The sequence below is a fragment of the Saccopteryx bilineata genome, chromosome 3 (assembly GCF_036850765.1).
Source record: "Saccopteryx bilineata isolate mSacBil1 chromosome 3, mSacBil1_pri_phased_curated, whole genome shotgun sequence".
In the NCBI taxonomy this organism is placed as follows: domain Eukaryota; kingdom Metazoa; phylum Chordata; class Mammalia; order Chiroptera; family Emballonuridae; genus Saccopteryx; species Saccopteryx bilineata.
The window spans coordinates 247,556,874-247,580,216 of NC_089492.1; the positions used below are offsets into that span (position 1 = coordinate 247,556,874).

Sequence of the window (23,343 nt, forward strand, 5' to 3'; positions counted from 1 at the left end):
GGTTGGGCATATTCATCAATTAAATATGGGTGAAAGGAAGGCCTTGTAAGTTAGCTAAGAGTACTAATATATGTAAGTAAGAATAGGTTGTTTTTTTCTAGTAGCACTTAAGGAATCTAATTGGTAAGAAACCATGAAGCTATAAAGACCTTCCTTTTGCTTTTAATACCGTGCGGATTGATGGAGGGAGGCGGTAGGAGCAGAACACCTCTGTGGGAAATCCCTGTCTGTTTCAGAAGCCAGGGTTGGGTCTGAGTCTTAGAAGATGAACTGCCCTGTCCCCTCAGAGGCCTTGGAGCAGTCAGGTGGTCTCTGGTCCTTTCAGTTTGGACTCTTGGCCCCGCCCCTTTAGCAGGTTCCTCACCAGGATCCTAAAGGATATGTGTCCTAGGACGCTTTGGACCCATTCTTGGGGGATACTAACAAGAAAGCCCTGTGTTGTGTGCCTGGGAGACACCCAACAAATATCTGTGGACCTCTTGGCGGGGATCTCTGAAGGGCAGCCCACCTTGCCCGCCTCTCTGGCCAGACCAGCAGGTACAGACGGCTCTGCAGGGCGGGGCTTGTCCTTGGTAGACACTTGGCCCACCTCTGCAGCCCCTGTGCATCACTTGTGGAGCAAACGTAGAGTCAGTCACTCCCTGAGGGCTTGCTGGGTGGGCTCTGTTCTAGGTGCCACTGGATTGGATGAAGGTGTGATGTGTCTTTCAGGAGCTGATACCTGTGATCACAGAATTTGAGTCAACCAGACCACTTGTGTTGGGTTCCTTGGGGACACTAGGTACCAGAGCTATTACCTTTCTTGCTTCAGAGACAGAAACCCACACACTCCCACAAATACACGTGTGCGCACACACACACAGACACACACAAATATATGTGACCAGTTAATCCTCCTGTTGGGGGTGTTCACTTTTCTGTAAAATAACCATTTTGTTTCCCCCATGTCAATACCACTCCCTCATGTTTGCTCAGAACCCAGGGACTGGGAGCAGGGAGGGAAGGGGATTACTTCTCTCTGGTCTGACCCAGTGCAGCGGACCGTTGTGTATCTACTGGCTGCCTGGCCTAGTCCTGGAAGGCTTCCTGGACCTGCTGTGTTTTGGCTGGGCTTGAAGGGCAGGTAGGGCAGCAGGGGAAACCTTGGGCGGGCTCGCTCCCAGGACAAGGAGCCTTCTCAGGAGGAAGGGGGCATGAGGCCGCATGACGTGTGCTGGCTGTGCCACCAGCCCATCAGCATCGCAGTGGGCCAGGGCAGCCGGGGCTTTAGGTAGAAGGCGCTGAGTTGTGCAGTCTCACTCCTCCCTGTAGTTTCAGGGCCCCCCACTTTAACCATGTCATTTTATGAATGAGGCACCTGGAGCTGCTCTTGATCACCTGCTGGGTTTTGTTGGGATTATCATTCTTTTGTGTCAGCTACAGAGTTTGGTAGAGGGGAAGAAATGTGGACTTTGAAGTCAGGTAGGCCTAGGTTCAAATCCCAGGGCTGCCAGTATCTGACCTGTTTGTTACTGTGGGCAGGTCAGCCCCCAGAGCGGAGCTTCAGTTTTCTTCTCTTCAACATAGGGGTGATAATGCCACCCACACCGTAGGACTGTTGAGAGGATCAGAGATGAGTACTCAAGACCAGGCACTGGGAGGCACCTGTCACTACCAGCTATTGCTTACCCTACCACTCCTGTAGGCAGTGCAGGGAGAGAGGGGGTCTGTACCCAGAGCATGTTACCTTCAGAGGAGCAAGAGCCCTTAATGGGGATGTGGATGCGGGTGCGGATGGGGGGTGGTCCCTAACCTCCTTGGTGCCCGGGAGTACTGAGACACAAGTTCAGCCATAGCAGTCCAGCACACACTGGTGGACAGGTATAGCTTTCTCTAGCCCTTGTACAGACTCAGTTGCTAGTGACTGGGCCTGGCAGGTGCCTGAGAGCCGGCTGCCAGAGGCCTCCAGACAAGGTTCTCTGCCTTCTACATCTCTGGCAACGCTGGTGCCTTGAGTGGGAGGCAGGCTGGCACCCGGATTTCAGGCAGGAGAGCCAGCTACACCGCCCTCCATCTGATAGCTGGGTGTGGAGGGCCACCTGAATGGACAGTGGCGGACTCTTAAGTGCCTAGCTTCTCATGGCATTGTTTGGTCCAATTTCCTCTGCATTGTGACCTACATCATTCTTTATTTGCTAAACCCTCTGAGCAGGCAGCAGTAATAAATCAATTAATGACTCCGATGAATCGTTTAATGGCTGACAAAATAACACTAAAGCCAGCAGCTTGCATCTCTCCAGCAGTACCAGAGGATGCTGGTTGACCAGGGTGGGGGACGAAACAGAGACTGTTAGCTAAATTAGTGCAATTAGTGCATGCTTTAAAGGCTTAGGTGGCATCTGCTCAGCTCTGAGCCTATGCGTCCAACCCTGCAACCCACGGCAGTAGGCTGCTGGCTGGCTCCTGACCCATCAAGAGCACTCTGGGGTTCCTGGCCCCTTCATCTATACACCCCTCCTTGGCCAAGTGTATACTTCCCTGCTCCGCTAGCTGGGGACTCCGGTGAACTTAACATACTGTGCACATCCGTCCGCCGCGGCAGAGGGTGAGCTGAGGGAAGTGACCCTGTCCCCACTAACTTGGGTGCCAGCTGAGCAGTGTGGACTCCCATTCTTGAAAGATATTCTGAGAGCCATGCCTCCAACGATTTCTTTTAAACTTGGGGGGGGGGGAGTTTCTAGAAGCAGGCAGCTTTTTTTTGTTCTCTGCACACCTCAGTCCTGGCAGGATTAAGTTGTCATTGGAACTAAGCGTGTGTGCGGGTCCACGCCAGGGAGTTTTCCACTCTCCAGAAGCAACTGCCAGTGTTCTTGTTAAGGAGCTGTCACTGGCCTACTATGACATGTTTGCAGTTGTAAGTAGCTCCTTTAAGACTGTGAGAAGGTGTGCGTGCGTGTGTGTGTGTGTGTGTGTGTGTGTGTGTGTGTTTTGCTAATGGTGTAAACCGGGGCCTGAAGCTCATCTCTCTTTAAGAAGAAAATCAACGTTGTACAAATAGCGTGCTGTTGATCCACTTTGCACTGTTCATTTGTGGGGGCACCTCCAGCCCTTAATCTCCCATGTCTTGCGTGTACACGCCTGGGACCTGTGCCGTGTAGCTCTGTAGTCCAGCTGGGGAGGTGTTTGCACACGGAGGAGGGCGCCCTGGCTGGCATCCAGGGTATAACCAGGTATTAATTACACGGGGCTCCACCTCTTACACAAACGGTGCCCTTTGATCCAATTCCCAGAAGAAGCCGGATGCTTCCTTGGATGGATAGGCAGGGCCTGGGGGATGGTGACCATGGCCTCTCGGCACAGGGAAGCTAGTTCCTCTTTCTCGTAGAAATACTCGGACAGGGGTGTGCCTTTTTTTCATGTCTTAAAAAAGAAATGGTATTTTCCTAACATGTGGTAGGGAGAGGCCGCTCCTCAGAAGAAGGGCTTCTGTCAAGCAGAGGACGCTGTCTTCCAACAGCCTGGTCCCTTGCGTTCCCCGCCCGCCCTCCTCTGTGTTCACGGGATCGTAAAAAGTAAGCGTGTCTGTCACCTGCCTGGTGCTGTGTCGCCGGCTCAGAGGCTTCTGTTTGCTGAGCCCCTAACCTGAGTCCTAATTAAGTTCCCCACACCCCGCAGAGGGTAGAGAGCCCCCTACTCTCAGGTGACGATTAAGGACTCGGAAAGGTAAAGTGAGGTGCCCGAGAACCCCAGCTCCTGGAACACGGGAGGGCTGGGCCTCGAATCCAGAGAGCCCAGGAAAGGAGAGCCCTGGGTGGCCGCCTTCAAGCATCAGTTTCAAAACATACACTGAGAAGCCTGGGCACAGCTAAGAGCCAGGCTCTGGTTCTAGCAGACCTGGACTGGACTTCCAGTTCTGCCCATGCCAAACTGTGTCACCATGGACAAGTCCTTTGACATCCAAGAGCCTCCGTTTTCTCATCTGTATTCCCTGCTGGGTTGTCAGGTGAATTGGGGACAGAAGTGGGAAAAGCTGCTGAGGTGAGCTGGGCTCGCTGAGTCTGCGTGCTGCCTTCTCAGACTAGGGTGGGGAGCGGCGCCCCTTCTGTGGACAAGCCCCCTCTTGTTGTGGGAGGGGACGAGAGGAAGCCCCAGCCCGCCATGTAAAGCAGAGGTGGGGTGAAGCCCTAGTGAAGGCTGAGGCCTGGTGGGATTTGCTCTGAAGGAGAAGCTGTCAGAGGGCCTGGTTTTCAGGGAGGGTTAAGATGACAGCAGTAATCTCTCATGTCTGTATCACCTCCTGCATCTTCGAGTCCTGCCATCCTTTAAGGCCCTGGCTTGAGTGCCACCTCTTCCATAAAGCCTTGCTGATCCCCCTAATCCTCGCCTCACAGTGCCCGCCCAGAGCACCTTCCCCATCCCTCAGTTCTCTGTCATCGAGACTCATTCCATGCCTGAGACCTTGAGGGCAGAGCCCTGCCTCTCATCCCCTGCCCCGGCAGGCACAGCATCCTGGACAGCCCAGGAGCCAGTGTTTGCTGAATGCATCCGGCATGTGTAAAGCACTCGTAACCCGCGTAAGCTCCCACCTACCTTGTTTCTCCTTCTCCTCCCAGGGTAATTTGCCAGTTAGAGCCAATGGACTGTTCAGTAGGATCTTGTGCATGCATGTACATGCACATGCGCTCACTCACACGCACCCACCCACCCACCTCAGGAGGTCGTTCTACTTAGGGAAGAGCAAGACACAGATGATGCCAAACACAGAGAATGCACTGTGCATTCCTTATGTTTGTAGTGACCTGTCCATTGTTTCTTCTCATAAGCGTCAAAAAGCACACAGAACTGAGAACTTCAGGGTGTGGAGGGTGGGGGAAGGCACTGCTATTTGGGTTTCTTGAACCCAAGGTATGGGGTGCAGGGACAGAGGTAGACTAAAGTAAGAGTCACTTAGAATAATAGACTTCTCTGTGCCTCAGTTTTCTTACAGGAGTGGCATCTTCCCGGGGACATTGAGGAGTAAATAGTACCCCCTTCCCTCTCTCCCGGTCTGTGAAATTGGTAGCTTCTCTTTGCATTCCCTCTCTGTGTTCCTGCATTCATCCTCTCACTCCAGGTGACTGAATGAGATGGGACCTTTGGGGAAAAGCTCTGGTGTCTGGACAGCCCTCACTTGGGCCTAATGGCCTGCCTGTGGCTGGTTGGGGCTCTTTTTGCCCACCTGTGGTCCTTTTTCAGGTAGCTGGGCTAAGAGCTCAGTGTGGAACCCACTGTTTCCTTGAAGCAGCAGGGTCTCAGTTGCCTGGTCTAGAGCTGAACAGAGCACAGGAAGGTTTGTCTGAGTCACACAATAGGTGGGTTCTAGCTGGAATGATATCCTGACCCTCAGTTCAGGGGTCTTAGCTCATGTAATTCCCAGGAGGCAACAGGCAGTGCTAGGTACTGTGGCTCCCCCTTCAGCCAGGGAGGAGACTGGGCTGAGACAGTCAGCATGGCTCTGATGTGGCCGAGTGGAGATCAAACCCACTTTGTGTCACGTCCCAATTGTGAGCTCTACCCTGTTACCGTAGCTAACCCACTGCTTCCCGAGGCAGCTCATCCTACTGCTCTGACCTGGAGAAGCTTTTGGGGAGGCTGGAGCATTGACTGCTGGACTCAGGCTGTCCCTTGGGTCTGGGAGAGCACGTCCTCCTTCCATGTGACAGCCCCCTGGCTATTTGGAGGCAGGGATCCTGTGTCGCTCACTCCTGTGAGTCATCTGATGAACCTATTTTTAACACCAGCTGGTTCTGTCTCTTCACGTAGCAACAGCCCTGTGTCTTCTCCACACTGCAGAATTAGAGTCCCCGTTCTCCAAAACGGATTCTCCTCTGTGGTCTGTGCATAAAAGCCAGAGGCCTCTTCCCATATCTTTCCCTCTTTGGGCCCCGCTCTCTCGGTCTTGGCCTTTGTGTCTGGGTGATGCCATTCCTTCCATTCTCTCTATCTCCTCAGCTTTCTCTTCAGTTTGTTGATGCTGCTAAAATCCCCTCTAGGAACTTGGCCCAGGTGGACCCAGGTCACTCTAATATGCTGCACAGAATGCTGAAGGCTCTGTCTCGATGACACCAGTGCAAACATCCCTCTCTCCTGGACATGCGCATCACTCAGAAGCCTTTGTTTCTCACTTGTCCTTCTTGTGTAGTCGGTGCAGGAGTGTCCTCACTCCCCTTTGTGACCTCCATTTCTGCACAACCAGCCCACGTACCCCGGCGTCCTGGGTGCTTGGCCTGTGGCCTGTGTTGAGTTTCAGTCAGGGAAGCCCGCACTTGGTGGTTTCCCATGTGGGCCCCATGCTGCTACATGCCTGCTGAGGCCTGAGCATTGGGGTGGGGCGGGGAGGGAGGGGATTTGCAGAACAAAGTTCCATTTTGCAGCCTTGTAAATCAGTCAGGAGGGGTTGGCCAACCTGGCAGGAGTTCCGAGGTTTACTTTGAGCATTTGTTTTTCAGTTTTCCAGGACCTTCATGGGCATAGATCCATTTTCAAAACAGTAAAAATGGGTTCAGGGGATCTCATGCTAGATTTCGAGTTGAGGATAACTGGGGTGCTCAGGGTGAGGCTGGAAAATAACACTGTAGGGACCATCCCCTGGACCCTCACTTGATGGATGCTTGAATGCTTGTCACCTGTCATGAGCTACTATAATACTAGATGGCAGACTCCTAAGAGCTGTCTCTTGGTTCCTCTACAGCAGTGGTCCCCAACACCCGGGCTGCGGACTAGTACCGGTTCGTGGGCCATTTGGTACCAGTCCGCAGAGAAAGAATAATAACTTACATTATTTCCATTTTATTTATATTTAAGTCTGAACGATGTTTTATTTTTTAAAAATGACCAGATTCCCTTTGTTACATCCATCTAAGACTCACTCTTGACGCTTGTCTTGGTCACGTGATACATTTATCCGTCCCACCCTAAAGGCCGGTCCGTGAAAATATTTTCTGATATTAAACTGGTCTGTGGCCCTAAAAAGGTTGGGGACCACTGCTCTACAGGGGCCTTACTGCGCTGCGCAGTGTGAGGAAAGGGCCCAGCCCCACATCCAGGGCTTGCTAAGTCTTATTTGTTCTTGGAGCCTTGGGTTCTCTGGTATTGGAAGGTTTGTGGGTGATTCATTGGGATGCTTGGTACTGGGTAAGGTTGGGATCTTGGAAGCCACTCTCTTCTGTTTAGAATTTGTCCCTGTTGCCTAGAGCAGCAAGTCCAAGTTCCTCAGCACAGCTTTCAAGGGTCTGCAGTCACTCAGCTCCTGCAGCCCAGGCTCCACCCTGCTTCTCCCCCTGGGGGGGGGGGGGGAAGAGTATGCACTCTGGGGTAGGGAAGGTGTTCAGGTACCCCGCAATTCTGAAAACCAGATCTGGGCAGCGAGGGTACCAGGAGTAGGAGTGGCCCCCGTGAAACTAGCTGGTGTGTTGGGAATACACACGGATGGCCAGTGGCTGTGGAACCACCCTGGAATCCTGAAAACCCTCTTTAGGGAGAAAGTTGTGGAGTCAGCCCTCCTGGAAGTCTTCCTGGCTGTGAACAAAACTAAAATACTTTCAGAGCTTCAGGCAGTTGTCTGAAGGCACCTTGGACTTTTCCAGTTGACTCTACCCAGGAGGCTTAGAGGAGGCAGCTGGCTGGAATGGGCCTCACCACCCTGCAAGGCCTGTTTTTTATTTAGGAAGAATTTTAAGTTAGTTTAGTAAAAATGCGTGCATTACCAAACTGCACGTCTGATGGGATTCTGCCTGTTTAGTCCGTGTATGTATGCGTGCCTGTATGGATAGAGGCCAGTGAGGAGGCCCTGCGCAGGGGAGCCCAGATGTCTTCAGCGGCTATCAGCAGGCTCCAGTAAGAGATAGGTTCATGGGTGGTTTTCAGTCTTTGAACTCCCAAGTATCCTAGAATGCACAGAGGACTCTTAAAGTGCCAGGTCCTCTGGAAGATTGTCTTCCTGTTCATACAGGAGCTGCACTTTCCAGTTCGCTACCCTTCTGGGTTGTGAGCAGGGGGTGGGGTGGGGGGGACTTGGAAGAAGGATGCTAGAAGTCATCTCTGATTCCTCCATTGGACATGTGGGAAAACTGAGGCCCAGAGTAAGAAAGAACTTGTCCGTGGGGTCCCAGCTAGGACTGAGCCCGTGGTGGGGTGGGGTGGGGTGGGGTGGGGGGATCTCACTCTTCCTCTCCTGCTCCAGTGGGGGACTTCTGTCCCGTGCACCTACCTCTGCCCTGGCCTGCTTGTAGGCCTCAGTGAATGTCGGGGGTTTTGTGTTTTTAGAGAAAACTCAAGAGACATTTTGCTGAGTGCCTTAATGGAACTCTAACTCAAAGTTGGAAACCACAGGGAGAGGCTGATTCCTCGCAATCTGGAAAGGCCTGGCTTGAGATGGCCGGCCAGGGTGAGCAGGTCTTTGAATAATAAAAGTCATAATCATTTATTGAATACCTGCTGTATGCCTTATATTTTGCTGGGTCTCAGAGATAACTAAAACAGCTCTTGCTGTCCAAGTGTGGGGTTAGGGCAGTGTCACGTTGATAGATGTGGTGGGGGGCGTTCCTTGGATTCGGTTTTGTGAGAAACGGTTGTTTCTTAACCCTTTTGTCACCCTTCATCACCAATTGCTGCTTTTTGTTTGCTTCTTTATGATTTTCTGCCCTTTGGAAAGTTTTGCATTATTCACACATTTTTCACTTTATAATCAAAGAATAGCAATAGCTGTCATAATTCAGGACACAGATTTAAGCACTGCAGACTACTTAATTTTGCTGTTAGAAGAGGCTTTAAATGATAAAAATCATCTCCTCAGCTTCCTGCCACCTTAGGTCTTCCTTTTATTGAAGGGTAGCAGAGGTTCACACTCCACCCAGGTGTCAGAGAATTACACAGTCCACTCACTAGAACTGTGGTCACCCCAGCGCTGATATTCAGAAGACTGTGGACCGACGACCCCCCCCCCCCCCCCCAGTTCCTAGAACCACTGACTCATTGCTGATTTTGGAGTAAACAAGACCTCGGAGTAAGGGGATACGTCATGCTCTCAGGTTCAAGTTTTCATTTAAAAGGTTTTTTTAAAAAAAAATTACAAGCTGTCTTTATGTTATATTCATAAGGAGCTCTTCAATATCACTAAGGGAAAAAAGTCACATACCCAAATAGCAAAGGGCATGAATATTCTACCATAAAAGTAGATCTACAGATGGCCAGTGTAAACCATTTCAAAAGGTTGAGATCCAAGAGATAAATGAAAATACCAAAGAGATACCAGTCTGCAATCACCAGGTTAGCAACCACGTATGTCATTCCTGTTGATTAAATTGGTTAAATAATGATACATCTATATTAATAATGGGTTCAGTTTAAAAATAAGTTGTTTTCTTTGACCACTTAATTGCAGTAGGGGTAAGTGTTCATGACATTATTTAACAAAATACAGTGACTAATTTTCTTTTACTTTGTCATGTTCTAAAATAGGGGTGTGTTTTGTACTATGATAGATAAATGCTGACTTAAAGAATTTAATTTGTGAAGCTGTCCAGATCTTTGTCTAAAAACAAAGCCTTGTTTCTAAGTCGAAGGCTGAGGAAGAGTAGGTCTGTGCTCTTAAGAAGATATGGAAAAGGGTTGCCTTGTGCCTGCTCTCTGCACAGATGTCTGTTTCCTCATCTGTAAAGTGGGGGTGCTTGTATCTACCTCAGAAGACTACCTTGGGGGTTCAGGGAGAGATGGTGTGGAAGCACTGGCCTTTTCTGAGCACCAGGCCAGATGGCTCCCACCATCCACTCCCCCTGGGGCTGGGCCTTCCTTTGCACCCCACGGTAGGGGCTCCGTCTTGCTCATCCTCATCCCAAGAACAAGTCAGTTCCACAAAAGAGGGTTTTGGTTTTCCCAGAGTAATAGCCTGCTGCCACCTACCTTCTTTCTAATCGTTGTCCTTGTTAGTCCACCCACCCTGCTTGACTGGTCGACTTCAATGAAGATGTGACCAACTGACGAGAGACCATGTCCTGGAAGCATGCCTCTCTTTTGGAAAGATGTTGGCTCTCCTTTGCATTTTGATAAATAGGGATGGACAAAAGTAGGTTTAAGTATCCACTGGTCATTGGTTCAATTACTAAACCATCATTAACTAAAGATAAATCATAAGTAAGGGTACAAAATAATAATAATGATGATAAGAACATAAATAATTAATAAATAAGTAATAATACAAGAATAAACTCTGTATTTCTCATACTCATAATTAAATCCATTTTTGCCCACCACTGTATATAAGAATTTTTTTCTTTTGGGAGGGAGGTAAATGATCTGAAGTTTGGAGGGATAATAAGCAAGGAAACTTCTATTAAAGAATTAAAGGGGCCCTGGCTGGTTGGCTCAGCAGTAGAGCGTTGGCCTGGTGTATGGAAGTCCTGAGTTTGATTCCCAGTCAGGGAACATAGGAGAAGTGACCATCTGCTTCTCCACCCCTCCCATCACTCTTTTTCTCCCGCCACCCCCTGCAGCCATGGCTGGAATGGTTCAAGCAAACTTGGCCCCAGGTGCTGAGGATGGCTCCATGGTCTTGGCTCAGGTGCTAAAATAGCTTGATTGCTGAGCAATGGAGCAGTGGTCCCAGATGGGCAGAGCATCATAGGGGGCTTGCTGGGTGGATCCCAGTTGGGGCGCATGCGAGAGTCTGTCTCTGCCTCCTGCCTCTCTTTTAATTAAAAAAAATAATAATAATAATTTAAGGAGCTGTGGCCAGGTAACTCGGTAGAGCATCATTCAGATATGCCAAGGTTGCAGGTACGATCCCCAGTCAGGCACATACATACAAGATCAGCCAATGAATGCATGGATAGGTGGAACAACAAATCAGTGTTTCTCTGTCTCTCTCCTCCTCTTCCCCTCTCCCCCTCCCTCCCTCTCTCTAACCCTCCTTTTTTCTCTCTCTTTAAAATCAATTCGTAAAAAAAATAAATAAAAAGGAATTAAAGGAGATAAAACACATTATAAAATTGATGATTAGAATGAAGTCTCAGAAACATAGGATAGAATTAACATGCTCAGAAACAAACTTTGTAAGAATTTTGTCTCTGATTTAAAATGACTGAGGGAAAAAGCATACTGAGGCAATTGACTATTTGAGGAGTGAAATCTACATTCTTTACCAAAATGATATCCTGAAGGATGAAAGAGTTAAATGTAAAACCAATCTTTGAAAGAACTTAAAGAAAATATAGGTGAACATTTGCCTCATCCCACTGTTTTTAAACTTTTTTGTTCTGCTGCTGAGGCGTAATTGTTGGCTGTAAATCATGAAAAGTTGCATTTTCACAGAACTGCCAACCACAAGCAAACAGTGCAGCTAATGGATAACCTGGCGTATTCCCCAGGCGGCCCTCATCCCTGATAACACCGGGGTTGGGGGAGCTTCTCCTTCTGGTTAGGACTGTGGACTCCAACCTGGGGAGGTGTAGAGACCTAACCTGTGATGTTTGGGATGTTTATAATGCATTACAGCAGTGATTTTCAAGAGGCACACTGGTATGCTGCAAGAATTTTTAAAAATTGCAAGACCTGACTATTAAGTCAGGGGCACTGACCTCTTTTCCCTGTATTGTCAATTGAAAAAAAAAGATACCTGACCTGTGGTGGCGCAGTGGATAGAGTGTCGACCTGGAATGCTGAGGTCGCCGGTTTGAAACCCTGGGCTCGTCTGGTCAAGGCACATATGGGAGTTGATGCTTCCTGCTCCTCCCCTGTTCTCTCTTTCTCTTTCCTCTCTCTCTTTCTCTCCTCTCATAAAACTGAATTGAAAAAAAAAAAAGACAACAGCCAGTACCTCAATAGCTGTCTGGTGTGAATAAATCAAAATTATACCTATTTTTTTTGTCAGATCGGCAAAAAATATATATTTTGGTGTGCTGCAGAATTTTAGCAATGAGTTTACATGTGCCACGAGATGAAAAAGGTTGAAAATCGCTGCCTTACCAGATGGTTGTAGAATCTCTTTAATGACAGAAAGGTTTGCTTTTCTGTAGGCAGAATCCTTTTGAAATGTTGGGCCAGAGTGGCAGCCCAACCCTACCCCATTCTCTTTACCAAGGGTCTGTTAAAGCACCTACTGTGTGCCCATACCGAATCCTCCTTGCTTCTAGATTATTAAACTTTCCCAGTTTATAAAACACAGCTCATTTAATCCTCTGTGGCCCTGATGACCAGGCAGGACAATAGCCACCCTACTGTTATAGGAAACTCGTGCGAAACGGGCAGCTGGCTTGTCCACGGTCATCCCTTGCTAGTGCAGGCACCAGTGCTTGAACCCAGATGTTGTAGCTGCAGTGAGAGCCGTTCATTTTGCTGCATGCACTGTGTTTGTGGAATTCACACATTGCCTCATTTCCTTCCATCAGAGCTGGAAGTCCAGAGTTCTGTCTGGTTCCTATTTTCTGGCTGAGGAAAGGGAAGAAGTGACTTCTTCAAAGTGGTGATGGGTAGGCGGCATTCCTAAGAGAAAGAGAGGCGTTCCTGACCCTGAGTGGCTCACACTTGTCTCAGAAACAGTCAGACTCCTGGGAGATGATTAGTGATTCGTTTTCAGGTTCTCAGTCCTGGTGGGGCTTGGGGACCACTGAGGCTCGAGGTGGGCTTCCTGGAGGAGCACCTGGGGGCTTTAGGATCGGTGGGAAGGAGCAGGGCACGGGCCCAGGCAGGGCGGTCAGGTCTGTGCCTTGCTGAGCAGCCTCCCCCGCCTGTGTGAGCACAGGGCCAGGCACAGACATGCCGACCACACGAACAGGTGGGACGCAGATTGTCTGGAAGGAGGCCAGGCTGAGGCAAGCAACGTCTGCTCACCCCTGGGAGGCATTTGTTGAGGCAGATGTACCAGGTAAATGCCGGAATAGCAGCCTTTAAAAGGAAGAGTAACAACCCCCTCCACATTGTGCAGCTCACCTCCTGTACAGCAGCACCCAGGACCCTGAGGGGGACCAAAACACACCTGCCCTCCCTCATCTCCTCCAGGGACATTTCCCAGCTGGGCTGTCTGTTTATTCATTACGTCGTGGATATTTATCGGTCCTCTGCTCTGTATAGCGTGTCAGCCTCTAGAGAGGGTGCAGACGTTTATGAAGCACCTCACCTGCCCTGAAGGAACTTCACAAAGCAGCTGGGGGGGGGGGGGGCTTCCTTACATTCACAGCAGCTGCTGCGTGTTGGCCGCCCACTGCAGCTCTGCGTGCCTGTGCAAAGTGGTGGGTGTTGTGCGCCCATTTTGGAGATGAGGAGATGGAGGCTCTGCAGTCATCACTTGCCTAGGAAGGGACACCTGGAAAGGTGGTATTGAGGAGGGTCTGTGGAGGATGTGGCCGGACAAGGAGAGGTGGGGGCCAGGGTCAGAACTCAGTCTCTTCTTGTGGATGCAGACTCTCTAACTCTTCGCCTTCCTGTCTCCACAGAGTGCAGCCGCCGCCCCGAGCCCAGTGCTTGGCAACATTCCCCCCAATGATGGGATGCCTGGGGGCCCCATCCCGCCGGGTTTCTTTCAGGTACGTGCTGGGCCCTTGGTTGGTCCTGTTCTCCTTTCATTTCAGGCCAGCCTCTCCGGGTGGGAGGGAGAGAGGGAGGGAGAGAGAGAGAGGAGTAGGTAGTAGCTCAGTTTGCCATGGTTTAAATACTGTTGTTTTTGCTGGTTCAAGCCCTTCCCTTTCCATCCCTTTTTCCACCCCTGCAAAAACCGAGGAGGGGAGGAGGGATGGCGAATAGACACCTCCTGCGCATGCTGGAGTTTGTTTTCCTCACACCCGCTTCGCAGGCGCGACACGGCCGCCCCTGGTCAGGCCGGCGTGGGGCTGCTTCCAAGTCCGTGTGGAGCTGCTTTTTAACAAATGCTTAAAAAAAAAAAGTAAACTTTTTTTTGTTTGTTTCTGTTTTGTTGCTGCTGTCGTTGTCCTTGTTTACTTTGCTTGTTCAAACTACAAGCCTTAGGCGTAATTAAAAAACACAAAAAACCCCACCATCCTGGCAGGTCTCAGAATCCCTTCCCTCTGGTTAACCACTTGATTTTTTCCGAGTGTGATCACAGACGGTGTCCCACGAGCATCTGTGCCCACACTCTGCCCTGCCAAAGGCAGGAGCAGATCCCACATTGGTCAAGAGCCTGGCCTTTTCCAAAAGACACCTTATTGGGCTGTCGGGGCACCCTGTGCTGTCAAGGTGGGCTGGGTGTGGCTGCCACCCCCTCTGCTCCTCCTCTGTCTGTGCCGTCCCCTCTGTGGGGCTCGTCCTGTATAAACCGGATTGAGACCGGGAGTGCCGTCTTGAAGAGGTGTCGGCATGCAGGGCTGGAAGGGGCTTTTATGACGAAGCTCTTGAGTGTAACATCCATTCTTTCAAACCTGTCTGCAGCTGGGTTGGAGAATCTGCCTGAGTTCCCCAGGCCTTTTGCAAGCTTAGCACTTCCAGATAAGAATATGGAAGGAACAGTTGTGTGGAAAAGAAGGCAAAGATTTTTCTGTGAAGCCCAAGAATCCCAAACTGTGACCAGTAGTAAGGCAGAGTCCAAGGACAGTGGTGCTCAGTGGGAGCCAGAATTTCACACCATGTGTGTTGAGCAGTGAGACATGGGATGGGCTACAGGAGGCAGGAGCTCTCCCTGGCACTGGAGGTATCTGAGCAAAAATGGGACTGATACCTCTTAGGGATGGTAAGGATGGGAGGTGACTTAGTTAGAAGACACCAGTCTTATTCCCACTTTGTAAGATTTCACATTTTGATTGATGTTAATTTCCAGGAGAGGAGGGTTAGGACATGTTACTCTCTAGACAAGAAGGGAGTCAGTGAAATATGTGTGTTCCCTGAAAATAGAACCAGCACGTGGCCCACCCAAATGGCGGTCAGGGGAGTAAGAAGGACATAGGGGTGGTGGCTCAAGACATTGGATGACCATACATGGTGTATGCGTTTCTAGCATGCTGCCCAAACTGGGGTCTTGTTCCAGGGGTGGAAATGGATACAGCTTCAGAGATCAGTGTGTAGGCTCCGGGTTGGACCAGACCAGGTGTTGCCTGGGGTTTGGCTTGAGATAAGGCCACAGCCATCAGGAAGGAGGGGACAGACTTCAGAAAAAGAGTGAGATGTTTAAATCTTTGGAATCCCATGGATCCAACAAAGAAAGGAGCCAGGTAGTCTCTCACTTTCTCCCAGAGGGGAAACCCAAGGGGCTACTATCTGAAATGGTCATCCCTGCCAAGGGACAGCCATCTTCTGGCCACTACACCCAGGGCATTCCACAGCCAGCTGGTCTTTCCCATAGGTGTTCTGTCTGTGAGGACTTCTTTCTGATGAGTCTGTGGATGCCCCTGAGAGACTGCAGAGGTGGCTTTCCAGCCTGGTGGTCGGAGCCCACGCAGGTAGCAGGTTCCACCTGGGTGTGTCCCTGTTGAAGCTGTTTACTGCCACCTGGGTGTCCAATGCAGATGGTGGGAAAAGGTGGACAATAACCAGCTGTATTTTTAAAAATAGGCTATTAACTTCTATTTTTCTGGCCTGAGTCTGGGGCAAGGCGAGGTCTGCCTGATATGTGGGCAGCTCCCTACTTCCTGCTTTGGTATAATTGTTCATGGTTAAGGCTTAATTCCAGACATACTTCTTGGGCCCTCCCCTGTGACGTTCAGGAGTGTGTGGTCAGAAAGTCCAGACTGAGTCTTGCCCTTATTTAGCTGCCACCAGCCACTGCCACACAGAGGTGACTTTGGGATCCTTCCTGACTTGAGGTCTTCTCTGATCTCCTGTCAGGGTAAACCATCAAGAGCTGACTGAGCCTTTGAGCAGGGCGCTGTACCCGGACCTCTCTGCTTGCTGGGTGACGGGCCGACACCCCTCTCCCACTCAGGGCACCATTTCCCCATCAAGGTGGATGGGGTCTTTGCTGGCCGTGATGCTGAATCCCTCGGGCTGGGTCACTGCTGAGGGGAAAGGGTATCTTTCTGGCAGGAGTGAGTGGCTTCCCATTTCCGGAGAAGGCCGGCTCACCACAGAAATATTAGCTATTGATTGCTGGCCTTGGCCCTCACTCATCTCACAGGCGGTCACTCCGATAGTAGAAGGGAAGTAGAGATGGTATCGAAGGTTTTATCTGCTGCCAACATCTGCACTTCTTCCCCGGCTTGGCTGCGGCCACGGCTGGCAGCTCTTCTGTAGGAGGGTCTTTGCACTGAGGAGCCAGCTGGGGTTGGCTGATCCAGCCTTAGCCAGACCCTTTCCCAAAGTGGCAGTCCCAGTTTTCAGGTCAGGGCTCCACCCCCAGTCGGTGCTAAATTTAGAACTGCCAGGGTGGGTGGGAGGGAGCAGCTGTCCACCCCTCGTTCTGGTCCCTTAGGAAGCAACACAGGGGACTCCCTTCCTCAGGCCTCTGCCTCCCTGGCTGTGGGGCTGCTCCCGGGGCCAGAGGTCTGGCCTTCCATCCTGTTTGCTCTTTCTTACTCAGCGTTCGGGTTTCCGAGGTGGTCAGTGCCCGCTCGGTCGTGTGGGGTGAGATTGGGTCTGGTAGCAGCAGATTGAGGACTGACAGGGAGCTGGTTTGGGACCTGGCCATACTCAATATTGGGGAATATTGTGGGGTCTCAGGGTCATGGTAGAACTTAGCCAGGCCATTCTAATTCTGTGTGTTCCTTGTAAAAAGGTTGCCTTAATCTTGGCACCCCCAAGGTGCTATGCACTAGGGCCCCAGGAAATGTTTAAACTGAGTTTGTGTTGCTCACATGACCAAGAGTGGAGCCAAACCAACCCCAAAGCTCTAGATCTGGCATTCTGACCAGGCTTGGCTGGTCCGGGGTGGGGTTCCGGAGTGGGGAGGGGAACAGAGAAGTAGAGGCGGAGGAGGCCTGTTTTAGTCTTCCACCTGCTCACACAGTTGCTGAGTGGCCTCAGGCAGGTTGCTCCCCATCTCTGGCCTTTGTTTCCTCACTGGTAGAGGAAGCCGGGTAGACCAGATGGTCTCTGAGGGCCCTTCCAACTTGAATTTTCTGCTTTGGATCCAGATGGATTTTATATAATCAAGCAGTGCCATTTCTTTTCATGCAGCTTAAGTCACTTGGGCTGCACATCTGGCAAATTCAGCTTAACTTTGACCAGGCCCACTGGTCTGGGTGGGTCCCCATCTCCTTGGCCCTAAGGTGGTTCTAAGGGAGGCACTGTCCAATGAGGATTTCTTGGTCCAGAGCTAGGGAATTGCAGGATGCCAGGGGTCACGGAGAAGGGAGCATTGGGTACAGGCTGTTTTGTTCTTGTTTTGTTTCAAATTCCAATAATTGTTTTCCATTCTGTAGTGTTTTTAGACATGCAACTTTCATTTCAATCATAGTTGTTTCTACAGAGGAGTCACGGCTGATTGGGAAAGCGAGACTCAGGAAGGTGACCTTCCCAAAGTTACTAACCCCGGCTGTAATGGGAATCTAAAGCCCCGCTTCCTGGTTCCTAGTATCCCAAGTATAGGTAGAGGTCTGAATGTCTAGAGGAAGAAGGGGGACTAGAGAAAAAGAGGGAAAGAGTGGAAGGAGAAAGCATCTCTAGCCATCTTCTCTCCAGAGTAACGAATGTTTCCATCCAAGTGCCAGCGCTGATTGGTTAGTGATGGCTGCTTAAAATACCATGTTAAGAAAGATTCTGAAGCTATGTCCAGGCCTGATAGACACTGACTGGCCAGGTTTACCATGAACATGAACACATTAATGGTAGTTCGTGTCCTAGGTATTTGTCATCCCCAATCTAGTCTAGACTTCTTATTTATAGATGAGAAACAAAGGCCCAGAGGCAGATGGGATAGTGTGGTTTGTGACAGTCATTGGCCACCTCTCATGTGAAGGCACAGGGCTTGGCTCTAGGCCCAAACTAAGTTAACCGTAGTCTGCCCACATGAGCACCCAGCCTACCAGAGAGATTGACAGGTAAGTAAGCCCACATCCTGTAGCAAGAAGTGAGAGATCTGCTTGCTCAGACAGGACATTCAGGAGGGCTTCCTGGAGGCAGCACAGCCCTGGCTGAGACAGTGTCCAGAATGAGGTGATGCTTAGTGGGAGACAGAGCTGGAGAGGTTGCTGGCATTTGTTGACGAGTCTTGTTGGAGAGTGTGGACCAGTGGGAAGCCTGGTCTGGATAATGCCTCCACATTCCAGAACTACTTACTCTGCAATAGCTCTGTTGGCTCTGTGGAGGCGAGGACCTGAGTGCTGAACACATTGATGGACATTGGCTTTGCAGAGACCTAGCCGAGGTCATGGGGCTCATGACTGCCTTCTTTGAAAAAACAGCCCGGGGGGACCCAGATTCCTTTGCCACAAGTTCAGCCCATCCTGCTCTGAATATATATAATTTCTGCTGTGATGCGGGCAGTAAAAGTTGTTATGTTCCCCATTCCAATGAGTCCTCATTCCTGCCCACTGAGCCCATCTGTCTTGGAAAGACATTGAGGTCTGCCTCCAGAGAACCCTCCCGTCAGTTATGGCCGGAGAGGAGAAGGAGCAAGTGCTGGGTATATATAGCCCAGGAACCAGAGAAATGATCCAGAGAGTAAAATGGAGAGAGATGCACACACGATCTTGGACCTTTCCTATTGAGGCCATAGGGGACGCTTTTCTCCCCTTCCGCAGAAGCAGCTGGGTGTCTCCCAGAGAGAAGCAGCCCTAGGAAGGCTCTGATGACTTACTGGGAATGTTTACGTTCCCCCACACAGAAGAGCCTTAGCCCTGACTCTGTGCGTCTTCAGCCCTTAAATCTCAGATTGTCGAGGAAAAATAAGAGGGAGACCAATTTGAATCTTTCTAGGGAAGACATATCTACCACTTGCCAATTGAACAAAGAAGTAGTGAACTAGTGAACTCCTTGGCACTGGTTGTAACCAAGCAGAGATTAGGTGCCTAGCAGAGAGCCCTGGGTACTGTGAGCCTTGGAGTGGGGTGCTGTGTTTCCAGGGAGAGTCAAAGCCCAGTAAAAGTGAGAACCTGCCGGTGCAGCAGCTGAGGCGGTTCCTAAGAGCTGGGCCGAGTTCTGTCCATTTCCTGCCTTCCTCTCCAGAGGAAAGCAGCAGCAGTAGCAGAGTGAGCTGACACTCCTGCCAGGAAGCCGCTGCAACAGGAAATTTCTCTGTACTGACCAGGGCCAATCTGGGACTCGGGAGACTCGGGAAGAATTAAACCACCTTGTTTTTGTGGTTTTCAAAGCCTGCTACGGGGGGGGGGGGGGTGATTAGGGGCCTAGACCCCCATTTTACAGTTGATGAATCTGAGGCTGGCACCTAAACCATGTGAGATCTGGCCAGGCTGGTTGGTTATCCCTAGCCCATGGCCAGGTGTGGTCTCTAAGAGCACAGGAACCTCCTAGTCACCCAGTCCTGGTGCACACAGCAGACTGACGAATAGACATGGACCTCTCTGTCTGGTGGAGGAGGCAGGCAGTGATTACATGGAGAGGTCACTGCCATGGGGCAGGTAAAAAAGAACAGCCAGCCTGGCCTGGGGGCTGTCTGGGAAAGCTGCCCCCGGGGGCTGACATTTGAGCTGAGGCCTGAGCAGGAGGCAGTTGGGGGTGGAAGGGGCAGGGTGCCAAGACACCAGGATGGGATGGGATGTGAAAGGGCAAGTTTGGAATGGCAGGAGGCCTGGCTGGCTTGGGGGAGGGGGCAGATCCCAGTGAGCATGAGTTACACACACAAGAGACTTGAACCTCAAGACAGAGCAGCACAGGAAAGTCCCTAATCCTAGGGAGAACACCAGTGGCTGGAGGGGCTAGGGTCTTGGTAGGCTGGCGAGCGTGGACGTGTGGATCCAGACTTGGTCCCCTCGGCGGCGGCCAGGGCCTGAGCTGGAGAGGTGACTGGGTGTCGGGGCCGGTACTTCCCTGCCAGAGCCTGGTGGCCCCTCAGTGGGTGTTGGAGCTGGAGGAAACAGAGCCAAGAGGAGGCTCAAGGGTTTGGCTGGCACCAGACCGTGCTGGGTGGGTCTTTGAGGTGGGGGCTGCGGCAGTGAGAGGCTGTGAGTCTGAGCTGCCTTCTCCCCTTTTGGGCCCCATGTGTGGTCCTGGGGCTGTCCAGCCTAGCCTCTCGGGCAGCCCTAGCCAGTGCGCTCAGGCCCCAAAGTGGAACCAACTCCTTCTTAAAGTTGCTGGTGAAACACTGTCCAGATTAGAAACGGTGTCCCTCCTGTGATTTAATTGACCCTGTAAAGTTGAGCCTGAGAGCTGATAGCATTCCCACTGTATGGGTGAGAAAACCAAGGCTTAAATTGGCCAGAGTTGCTCAGGGAAGATAGGCCTGGATGGGGCTGTGAGATCCAGAACCTTTTGGTGAACCCCTTTTCTGTTGGGGAGCAAATCCCCTTCCTTTTCTGGGCCCAGCCCCTGTCCTGTCTGCTTCTCTGTGGGCAGATGGGGTCTGATAGCTACATTGGCCTGTGTGTATGAGGGTAAGACTGAGGTGCTGTGACAAGGGTGAGTGGGGACAGAAACACCCCCCTCCTTGCAGCCCCTAGCCCTGCTGTCTGGCTCCAGACTGACAGAAGGCAGGGTCACCCCTGCTGAGAAGGATTAGAGAGGAGGCGGGGTGCCCCAACTGCTGTTCCCCACCCCCAACCCCCACCTGTTCCAAGCTGACTTGGCTTCTGAGATGGCGGCCCCCTTCTCTGGTTGCTGTGGGGAAACCAGTGGCAATCTTTAAGCCTGAAGACCCCTCCCCTGGGAGTTGGGCACCCTGGTTTGAGACAAGTCCTGCTGCCAAACGTCTGTGTGTCCTTTGGGAACCATCCTCCCCTTTCTGGGCCTTAGTTTGCTCATGGGTCCAATGAGGGGTGCTCAAGAGGGCTTTAAAACCCCTGGCCACTCTGAAGCACTGTGGTCCAGTCACATAACCACCCAAGCCCCCTGCCCCAATCCCCCACCCACCACTGGACCTCCCCCCTACACACACACACACACACAGTCTCCTGGCCTGTGTAAGAAAGGCCAGGAGAGGAGGGGGGAAAAGCCTTTTTTATCTTGCCAACACCACCTCCACAAAGGTCAGGCTGTGCTCCCGCCCTGCCCAGCAGCCACCCTGGTGCCTACTGTCTGCCCAAGGCACAGATGACCGGCACCGGGCTCCTAGCAACAGTGGACAAAAGGTTACTTCTGACGTGCCAGGCTGCCTCAGGCCTCCTTGTCCTCTCTCCTAAAAAGGGGGGGAAGTTACGGCCTTGACTGGCGCGTGTGCCTGTGTGCAACACACGGGCCTGTTTGTGTCTGCACACTCGAGACACCCCCCCCCCCCAAGAAAAACGTGAACTCCACATGTCGTGCTGTAACTCACTCTGATGAAATGGAAAGTTGAACATAAATCAATGTCTGCCGCCGTGTTAGCTATGCATCAGCAGTCAGTGCCTGGGAGATTTGCTCGGTAACAAAGCACCCAGCGGCTTTATGGGCCTTGGCTGCCCCCTAATGCAGAGCCAGCCCCACACCAAGGAGCCCAGCAGGAGCTGCACCAGCTCCTGGCTGCCTGCCTCTGCCTGCCCCCAAACTCCCCAGTCTTTGCTCCCTTGTGAGTGAGAGGAAGGGGAGCATCTTCGAAAAGACCCTTGGACCTAGGAGACCTGGGCTGTGTTCTTACTGCTGCTCCTCATGCTCCCAGAGACCCCCGCAGCTGTGGCCCCTCTCTCTGGGCCTCACCTCCTGAGCTGTAAGCTGACTCCGAGATCTCTGACTTTTATGGATCCGATACTCAAGGATTGGTGTCAGCAGCTGCCTTCACCTCTCGTTTATTAAGAGCTTGGGCTGGTTTATTCTTTTCCCCTTTGGACCTGGGTTTTTACTTTGGGTTTCTCGTAGAATTGAGTTTTCCCCTGTGCCTGAGCGCTGTTTTGTGGGTTGTCAGCTCACCCTGCACTGTGGCTGTGTCTGATCCCCTACAAGATCCTCCTGCCTCTCAGAGCGGGGTTAGGGGACCCCCATGTTTTTGTTTTGCCTCTTCATAGTTGGCTAAGGGGGTAAACCTCTGCTTCTTTCCCCACCTTTCTTCTCTGCAAATCATATTTAGATTTTTCTCCTTTAAAAAAAATAATAATAAAGGGCTCTGGCTGGTTGGCTCAGTGGTAGAGTGTTGGCCCAGCATGTAGAAGTCCAGGGTTCAATTCCCAGTCGGCATACGGGAGAAGAGACCTTCTGCTTTGCCATTCCCCCCCTCTTCTTCTCCCACAACCATGGCTCGATTGGTTGAGGTACATTGACCCCGGCTGCTGAGGATGGCTCCATGGAGCCTCTACCTCAGGTACTAAAAACGACTCGGTTGGGAGCATGGCCCCAAATGGGCAGAACATTGGCCCCAGACGGGAGTTGCTAGGTGGATCCTGGTTGGGGAACATGCGAGAGTCTGTCTCTCTATCTCCCCTCCTCTCACTTGGAAAAAAAAGAAAAGGAAAAAAAAAGTTCAAATTCCTCAGCCCTTGTAGCAGAAGAGGTTTGAGGAAGAAAATTCCAAAAGAATCCTGTAATAACATGCCTTGGTATTATGTGGATCAGGATAGACCCCCTGAAGACTAAGATCACGCCATTCCAGAAGAAAACTGCTCCTCAGGGAGTCTGGGCTGGGCCCAGGGCCAGGGGCTGCACTGGGGGTCAGGGAGCTTGGTTATGTCTCTCTGGATGCTCAATGTGCTGTATCCCCCCAGTGTGGGTTCTGGGTTCATGTCCTATTTCTGACTAAATTAACGCCCTGGCCAACCTTTCCCTGACAGATTTCCTCTTCCAAATGAAGGCCTTGGGGTGAAGGAAGCCCCTGGGCCAGGCCCATAGGTGCTCTATGAACTTGTCTTCCTGGAAGCCCTGTCTCTCACTGAGCTCAAAATGGTGGGGTAGGACTTGCTAAGAGCCACAGCCTCCACGAAGTGCAGGCTCCAGGATGGGTGCGGGGATCCCTGAAGGGCTCCTTGACCTTGGGGACACCACATTGGCTCTGTCTGCAGTGAAGGGATGGGGGCAGGAGGGAACCCAGCGAGGTAAGAGGCCGCCGGAGGAGATGACCTCTGAAGAGAGATGTCATAAAGTGCAGTGGCTATGAGCAGGGGCCTTGGGCCAGGAGAGCCCATTGCCGCTTTCTAGTGATGTGTCCTGGGCAAGTTACCCGACCTCTCTGGGTACGGGTTTCCTCAGCTGTGCTGAAAAGTGGTCACTCAGCAAATCACCGTGCCTTCCTTTGGAGCTGTGATGAGGACTGGTGCCTGATGCAGGAGGCACTCAGGATCCTGGGGTGTGGACGCAGCATGTATGTCCTGAGACTGTTCTGTTCTGCAAGCGAGCGGCCAGGTGGAGTGCTTGCTCCAGCACTTTAAAGAG

The 23,343-nt window shown here is 51.4% G+C and overlaps 1 protein-coding gene across 4 annotated transcripts in view; it reads left to right on the forward strand.

The window, feature by feature from the left end:
* Positions 1 to 23,343, forward strand: part of SSBP3 (single stranded DNA binding protein 3) — a 168,063-nt gene that overhangs the window by 106,541 nt on the left and 38,179 nt on the right. For all 4 annotated transcript variants that reach the window (XM_066269104.1, XM_066269106.1, XM_066269107.1 and 1 more), the window contains exon 5: positions 13,446 to 13,535. In XM_066269104.1, coding sequence (XP_066125201.1) covers positions 13,446 to 13,535 — 90 coding nt within the window. The remainder of the gene's footprint in view (positions 1 to 13,445; positions 13,536 to 23,343) is intronic.